This window comes from Penaeus monodon, unplaced genomic scaffold, assembly GCF_015228065.2.
Source record: "Penaeus monodon isolate SGIC_2016 unplaced genomic scaffold, NSTDA_Pmon_1 PmonScaffold_5711, whole genome shotgun sequence".
Taxonomy (NCBI): domain Eukaryota; kingdom Metazoa; phylum Arthropoda; class Malacostraca; order Decapoda; family Penaeidae; genus Penaeus; species Penaeus monodon.
Genome location: NW_023660676.1, coordinates 1 through 8,417, shown reverse-complemented (window position 1 = coordinate 8,417; position 8,417 = coordinate 1). Strand labels below are relative to the sequence as shown.

The following is an 8,417-nucleotide window of genomic DNA, read 5'->3' as shown; positions in this document are numbered from 1 at the left end:
GTGCGGCCCTCATCCCAGGGGTCGGCGGGTTTGAGCCCGCCCAGGTGCAAAGTTGCATTTTCGCCCGGAGGTTTCTGCGTGGCCCGGGCACCACGGCGGGTAAAGGGCCCGGTTTGCCGATTTTGCACCCGCTGACACACTGAGCGAGTCGGGATTAGTCGACACAGACCAGGCTCCCCCCAGGATAGCCCGGCGGGCTAAAATGCATATCGGATTATCCTTACCTCCGAAAAAAAAAAGAACAAAAAATTTGCTATTTAAAAACGAGTTTAATAATGAACACTTCCCCAGATCTCTACTACTGAAGAGGGACATTAGAGGGTTCCTTACTGTAATAGTATGAAAACATGAACCCCTCCCACCACGGCAAGGTGACCCCAGTTGTAAAGGTCCCCTCTTTTTCTTACGAGAGTATTATCCCGTTTTTTATTTGGGCTACTTCAAGGTTTGCAAAATTTCCCTGTTTGCTAGACCTTTTCCCCCCGGGCTTTGGTTGCATAAAGAAAAGGGAAATAAGAAAAATTTTGCAGCGAACCCCAGAGCGCAACGAGATCGACAGAGTGAAACAAATACAACTTTATTTGGATGCTTTATCGGGGGCAGGGTTCTGGGGGAAAATCTGTTTTTACAAAAGAGTTGCCATCGATTTATTCTCTCCTCTTCAAGAAAAAATGAAAAAATTAGCCTAAAAAACCTAATAATCTGAACATAAATGTCCGAACAAATTAGGGCGCGGCTATAATATGGGGTATGCATAATACTGTATCTTCTTTTTTTTTGCATTTTTCGAACAACTTCTGGAACGTACAGAGGAATGTTGCCAGAATAACTTTTTTTTTCAGAATATTTTCGATTTGCATAATTGCGTCTAGAACAACGGAATATTTTGCTGGAATGTTGTCCAAAACGAGTTTTTTGGCGTAAACATCTCTTTTTCGCACGTTTCTAACAGTGGAGCAAAAAAGACCGAAGCAAAAACGTGTCAAAACATTCCCAATCAACAGTGTGACCTTTATGCCCAGGGCGTATTATCATCATTATAAAGCAAAATTTATCATATTATAAATTTTTTTTTTATTTTTATTTGTAAATTTTAATTTTTACTGGGTTATTATTCCAATATCTTTATCATTTTATCTTATTACTTATAATTATTATCTTGTCATTTATAATTTTTTATCATCATTATCTTTATTTTTATCTTTAATCTAATTATTATCTTATTGTAAAAATTAATTTAATTATTCCCAAAAATCATATAATCATATTTTGTTTTTTTCAGTGTTCTCTGAAATTTATTTTACTATCATAATATCTCAATCTGGTTCTGCCAAAAGGTGCTAGACAAAAACCTAATTTCCGTCCGTGATATGAAGTACCGGTAAAAAAGCTTCTCTCCCCACGGGGAAAAATAGTCTGTTTTTTTGGTTTTCAGGGGGATGAGGAACCACGGAAAACAGGTACAGGCCCCCCTTTTTCCTCACTGGGTGAAACACCCTTTGGGTTTTTCAGGAGAAGGGGTACTCCTTAAAACCCCGTCCTCATAGGAATTGCCTGGAAAAAGTTACTTCTCCCCCTCACTGGAAAACGTCTGTTTTTGGCTGTTCAGGGGATGAAGGAATTTACGGAACGGGGGCGGACCCCCCCTTCTTCACGAGGTGAAACGCTTTGGGTTTTTTCAGAGAGAAGAGGGATTCTTTTAAAAAAAGGGTACAGGCCCTTTGAGGGAGGGAAGGAAACTCCCTGGAAAAAGTGAAAGAGCCCCCCTCTCACTGGGGGAGGAGCAAAAGTTTCCCAAAAGAGCCCTGTAGGGGGAAAAGGGCATCCCCTCGGGTTCCCCACCCAGAGGTTCCACCTCTGGGGAGCCCAAAGGGGCAGCCGTGCGTGGCACCCTTGTGCACGGGGAGGGGGAGCCCTGGGGTTTGAGCGATGCCTGAATGAGTACACCCTAGGGCTAGCAACACCCCTCTTGGTCCCTTTTCCCGGCAAGCAGGCGGCCTGATTGTGGCCGGTCAGGTCAACGGTGGTCCCCCTCGGGAGGGTCAAACAGTCATGGCGTTGGTATCACACTGTCCTGAGTCCTTTTGCAAAGGGGCTAATTGGCGCGTATATCCACTCTCACCCCGTGCGGGTTAGCTTGTTTCAAACCTCAGTTTCCCCCTTTGTTGGCCCGTGGGGGGTGTGGGCGTGGAAAAAAAATAAAAAAACCCCCCAGACAATTTAAATGTTGACGATCATGCAAGGCCCAGACCACGGAGCCCCCCTGAGCCATTGTGCCTCCGGGTGGAAAAAGAAAACCCGAGCAAGGAGCACGTCACCTGCTCCCAGAGGGTGACAAGCCCAAAAAAACCATGCAAAACAGTCTGTCCACCAGGTTGTCCAACAGTGGACCGCGTGCTGGCCCCTCCGGGCCCAGCCCCCCGGGCCCAGGAAGGTACGGGTACCCCAAGACCCCCCCTGACCGATGGGCCACCAGCGGAACCAGGAAACAGCCTTTCCCCCAGAGCAAGCCCAAAGCCGAAAGGGGGGGCCGAAACGACCGGGGCCCGGAGACCGACCTGGGGAGATTTGGGCCCCCCCAAGGCTTTTCCCCCCAGTCAAGGTACCTGTAAACCCAAAGGCTTCGACAATGCCTCCCAAATGGTGGACATTGGAGCCCCAAGCAAAATCGGTTGTCAATGGGGTTTGCCATTTCAGAGATGATCATCTGCCCAAATAAAGCCCCCTTTTTTTCCGCGGGAAAAACAAAGGACTAAAAGATGGGAGGAAAAAGCCTTTCACCACTGAATCCTGAGGAAAAATGTCAGAGGGTGTATTTGGCTTCTCAGTCTCGTATGATGTGGAGGTGATCGCATACACCCACACGTCGGGAAGGCTTCCCGATTGTTAAAGGGGAAGACCCAACCAGTCAAGCCTGGTGCCCATGAAATACCCCCAACCTCTCCCCCTGATTGGGTAAGGGGGTCCCTACAACCAAAGTAGTACGGCACCCCGCGGTGTTTCAAGTGCCAGAATAGGACACCACCAGGCTTGCACACCCAAACCCAAAATGTAGTGCTTGAAGGCACACAAACCGAAGGTGCATTAAGGGCCCTACAAAGAGGAAAAAAGGCACAAAAAGCAAATGTCCCAACTGTGCCAAGGGCATCACCCCGGGGCCCTGGCTTGTCTGTCAGGAAAGAGGCGGCCCTCAAGCCCCCAAAAAGGTTTTGTAAGAAGTTACCAGATTTGTTCCCCCCCCCCGGGCACCATGGTGGGGGAAAACAAAAGTAAAAAGGCCTCCCTCCTCCTAGAGGAAGGAAGCCGTCCCCCAGCTAAAACCCAGAGATCTCCGAAAAACGGGAGTTCCCAAAATGAAACAAGTAAGAAAGAACCAGGAAAAAAGGGTTTTCAACAGCCCACACGTCCCCCAAAGCAGGGACATCCTCCTCGATGAGGAGGACATGTAAACCCTGCAAAATGCTGTAGTCCAGAGGGGCAACCCTTGGGAAGGATGAGTGAAGAGGGGAAAAGGGCAGGAGGTCGCCAGAGGGCATTGCCCAAGTCTGTCGCGCTAAAGGGAAGAAGCTGGAAAGGGAAAAAACAGCCCCACCTTTCCCCCCCGGGACGAGATCCCCTCCCCCCCCAAACCAGGCCATCCCTCCGGCAGGCCTAAGGGACTTAGGCCAAGCCAGAACCAGAAAAAGGGATCTTGCTAAAAGGCCACCCAAAAGAATGCACAGATCCCTGGGCAGAAAAAAGCCGAAATAAACAAGTCAAAACCCCCAAAAGGTCTCCAAACCCCCCGGGGGACCCAGATAGCCTGACAGCCGAAGAAGACCCTCAATCAGGAGGACTTCGTAAGGGTTGTCAATCCAAAGACAGCATCCGAATACGCAGTGGAGTCCGTGGAGAGGTTTGGCTGGCGGTCGATGAGCCCGTCATAGGGGCTTAGGGCACTAAACACCCTCGGATGTGGCCCACCAAATGCCGCCCGAATCCAAGATGGAAATCAGACAAGGCCCTCAGGCTTTTCAGAAGCTTGGCCCGCTGTCAAGAAGCAATGAACCACAGAAGGTGAAACGTGGAAGTGCTACAAGCCAGACTTGTAAATGCCATTTTAGAGGCAGCCTCACTGACCATACCCCAAAAATCGGCCCGGGTCCCGGGGGCCAAAAACGACTGGACTTAAGACGAGTTTTGGGAGGGCAACCACAGGGGAAAAAATGTGCCGAAACTCTCCGAAGGGAAAAAACCCCCCACAAAACCCAACCCTTCTAAGGGGGCTGTCAAGGATGCCAAAAAAAAAATGCCAGCAGGTCAGCAGGAAAAAAGGGGTGGAATGGTGGAGTCTTTGATCACCATACCCCCCTCTCAGAGTTTTGGCAAGGGCAAACCGCTCCCCCAAAATGCACGCACCATGACCCCCCGTCAAGGCGAACAGACTGGCACCGAGTTCCAGCGGAACAAAAAAGCAACGCCTGCCAGCCGAACTGAGGGGAAGACAAGAAAGGTTACAACCAGACGACTTTCTCATATTGAGAAAGGGGAGCCCAACCCAATAACTAGACATTATGTTTTCTGAGGGAACTAAGAAATGCAAAAAACCATTTGTAACACAACCCGGGCTAACGGGATTGTACCCCATCATTTCCCCCCTGGGGGTGTAGGTACTTGCTTCCTAACTCATCAAAAAGTCCCGGGGAAAATTTTACTCTACCCCAAGTGGAAGAGGGCTACATGTTCCCCCCTAAACCAAAGGGCCGGGGGAAATACCGCCCCCATCTCTCTCCTCACTGTCTGGCGAGAGATGGTACGAACCCGGGTCCGAGGAAAAGGGACCCCCCCCAAAAAAACCTCCCCCGGGGCATGAGACAGCGCACGCAAGCCCCCATTCTTTAGCACAAAAGGATGGGTACATCGGGCTATATTCCTTATCTGGAGAAGGGTTTTGTTGGGAAGTCCTCTTGCCATTTAGGGAACCTGATCCAAAAAAGGGAAACAGGGTAAACTCTTGGTTTGGGGAAAGGGGACACTTTGAAAAGACAGCCCGAGTCAAAATTTCCAAAGGGACCATCACGCCATGCCACTAAGAAAGGAAAAGCCCCGGGTGGGGTTCTCGTCCAGCCCCCCTTTTAAAACCCTTTAAGCCTGTATTTTCAAAATACTCCCAGTGGGGGAAGATCATTCCCCTGCAGAATCTTGCATCATCTCCAGGACCTTACTGCTTAAACAAGCCCCAAAGTTGTTGGACCCGTATCCCAGAGTGTTGCAGAAGACTAAAATTAGCAGCAAAATCCAAAACCCTGGCCTGGACAGAGAGTTTAAGGGGACAAGTCTGAAAACCCGGGAATGGGTTGGGTGGGAGGGCTACCTTTCCTTTGGGGAAGGATAGACCGGACCCTCTCCTTCCCCCAGGAGGTCCAGACCCGGGTTTACCGGACAAAAAACAAGAGTCTGTCATGAGAGCAATGATTGGGAAAACGCATAGGGCCAGACACAGAGTACTAAAATCATTCTATGTACAGCTGTGGCCCCTTGTAGACAATCCTCCCCCGCTTGATTGCATTAAAAAAATATAAAAACCAATGAGCAGTCCAAAACGAAGCCGCCGGGGCATTTGGATGCCCCCAAAGGGGGGCGAAGGTCCTCAACCTCCTAGTGGAAACCTTCTCCCCTTGGGCCCACGAACGATTAATGGTGCACAATTTTTATCAAGGTCATCCAGGCTCCCCCGGAATACAACCCCCGACAAAAAAGTCAGACCCTAGAACAGATAAGAGGTTTTCAAACAAATCGGGGCTCCCCAGCCAGGTGTTAATAGCCATCAGCTCAAAGAACCCCTTCTTGCCAAACATGACTTTTCCCCCCCCTGACTTTTCGAAACTCTACGTGGGCACAAAACCCCGTAGGTTTTTGGGCATGAGACTGGCAAAAAAAAAATGAATATTCCACATAGCCAAAGGGAGAAACCCAGAGGGTCATTGCAACCATCCTCCCCCAGGCAGCAGAACTATTACCGGATGGACGGTTGATCCCTTGACCCACACTGCAGCGCCAGTTAGCAGCAAGGGGTGCCCCAAAATCCCTGAGAGTAACAGCAACGCCCTCGTTCAGGCGAGGCAGTTTCTTCATGGGAGCATGAGCCCGCGTCCGGAGGGAAGGACACGGGTCATCACACGACTCCCAAAAGGGCCATCGCTGGGGTTCAGCGCGAACCCACTGAGTATTACCTACGAACCCCCTCACACTGGACAGAGGATTCCCGCACAGGGGAAAAATTACATAAAAGGGTTCCCAGCCACAAGGATCAAAGGGGAAAGAGCTTTTCGGGGGACTAGCCGAAGTTTTCAGGGGGATGCCCCCTAACCCCTTAAATCCAGAGCAAAATACTAGGAAGAAGTGTACGGTGATGCACCTCCTTCCCCCTGCGTTCACAGAGAGGAAAGCGGATCCCCCCCGGCCAGCTGGTCCCCAGACGCCCCCGGATAAAACCACTGGCACTCTAAATAAAAAACAGAGGTCCCAAAGTTTTTTGACGGAAATGCGCCTGGGGTTTCCCTTGTTCATGGCAGTCATAAACAATAGAACTGAAGAAGGTGTTGCATGTTTTGCGGTGACCCGAACCCCAACTTGTGCATACTTAGAGTTTGTGTGGACACGAAATTTCCTGAGACAAAGCCCAGAACACAGCGTCGTGTGGTAAAGAGTTTATGCGAGAGTTACCCCCGGGCTACGGGGGCCCCTGCTCCCCACTAAGCACCGATGTCAGGGGCCCCCCCCAAGTGAAAGCCAAAAAAAGTTGACACAACCGGGCCCAAAAGTGAAAGCTCGGGCGAAGCCAGAATTCGAAATTCATAGCAACAGTTAGTGTTTTGCCCGGGCCACCCTTCGCCTTAGGGGGGTTCACCCAACCGGCCCCCACAGACTGTGCTCAGCGGCCCCGTGTGTGGGACATGGACCCCCCCAGGTTTGTACCTTAAGACCATCATGTGCCCCTTTTACATGTGTTTGACGTAAGTACGTGACTACCACAACTGTTCCTTGAGACTTTTATAGACTGGTGACAGCGGAGCCGTTGTGCCCTTTTGGGGCTCGCAAAACTTTTTTGGGCCACCCTCTTATTCTTTTCCCTTTTCTCCCATAAATGTTTAAAGCCTCGGTTTTTTTGGGTAAAAGCTAAGGACGGCAAAGGCACATTTACACATTTTTTTTGAAATCAGATCACTTACCATTGATCGTGTATGGTCAAAAAACAAAAATATCTTCGTTTTAAGTAGTTATTAATTTTTCTTGTTTTTTGGGGATTTTTTTGTTTCAACAGCAAAGAATTTCGATTTGTGATTTTATTATCACGAATATCATTTTATTTTTTCTAATTCCCCCCCTCGCCCCCCTGACCGCACTTTCTACCCTTTGGTTGGTTTGGGGGGTGGAAAGGGCAAAAGAGGGCCACCGTTTTCCCCCTAATTTTGTTGTTTTTTTGAACCTTGGGGGTTAACCATGCACCGTACATTGCCATTGGTGACATGTTCTATCGGCACAGAACGGAGCTTTTTAACAGGGTTTAAATAAATTTATTATTTTAGTATAGTGAGATCTTCCCCCCCTATAATAGTGCACATGTGCCTGATATAACCCGGGGGGGCGCAAAATTCCCCAAAAGATCTCCGCCTGACATTCTTGTAGGTACATGTAAAAACCCAAGTTATGTTGACGGCAATTCGATTGTGTGACCGCAGTACGCCTTAATTTAAAGTAGGATAGGGGTTTAAGCTAGAATCATTTTTTGTTTTAATCAACCTTCTCAAACCCTAAAAATCGTTTCAGTTTTGGGTAATCCAAACGATGGGAGTGATAAGTTTAAAACCCAAAATGAATTCCGACACCCATCACGATACACAGGGAAAAAGAGTTTTTAGATTTTCCGGCTCGGTTCACTTCAATGTACGGGATTTGGGGAGAGGATCCCCCTCCCCCTCAATGAAGTTAACAGCATAGCAGACTGGACTCAGTAGTTTAGATTTCTGAGCAAAAGATTTGCTTGCTAAAAAGCTTGAAATTTTTTTTCAGTGTGGTAGTTAAATAATTTTAATAGCTACATTTCAATTTTTTTCAGTTTTGTAATATAACGCAATTTATGTTTATTTCATTCTCTGTGGAGGTCACTCCACTTTCTTTCCCTTTCCCCTCACGCCTCAACACACCAAAACATCAATTTCATCACTCACTACCCACCAAACAAAAGCATGAAAAATTTTCATTCAAGGGGTGTTTTCGTCGTATTGCCCGGATAAGAGCTATGATGTACTCTTTTTCCCCCGATTTTGTTAGTCATGACGAGGGGCCGTCTTATTTATCTCGGTGACAATTTTTTCAAGTAAAACCTTGCGGAATGCCTTTTTTTGTTTCCCCTTTTCACTCCTACTATCAGAGAC

The 8,417-nt window shown here is 48.4% G+C and overlaps 1 protein-coding gene across 1 annotated transcript; it reads left to right on the top strand.

Moving 5' to 3' along the window:
* Positions 1 to 347: 347 nt before the first annotated feature.
* Positions 348 to 2,703, top strand: LOC119571272 (basic salivary proline-rich protein 2-like). The gene is made up of 3 exons (XM_037918663.1): positions 348 to 445; positions 1,953 to 2,057; positions 2,250 to 2,703. Exons 1-3 carry the CDS (start codon positions 348 to 350, stop codon positions 2,701 to 2,703), a joined length of 657 nt encoding a protein of 218 aa, XP_037774591.1.
* The last annotated feature ends 5,714 nt before the right edge of the window (positions 2,704 to 8,417 follow it).

Coding starts and splice junctions, on each gene's coding strand:
- LOC119571272 (XM_037918663.1), top strand. CDS start 348: ATGAACCCCTCCCACCACGGCAAGGTGACCCCAGTTGTAAAGGTCCCC. Junction 446..1,952: donor TTTATTTGGGCTACTTCAAG/GTTTGCAAAATT, acceptor AGTACACCCTAG/GGCTAGCAACACCCCTCTTG. Junction 2,058..2,249: donor GAGGGTCAAACAGTCATGGC/GTTGGTATCACA, acceptor TGCAAGGCCCAG/ACCACGGAGCCCCCCTGAGC.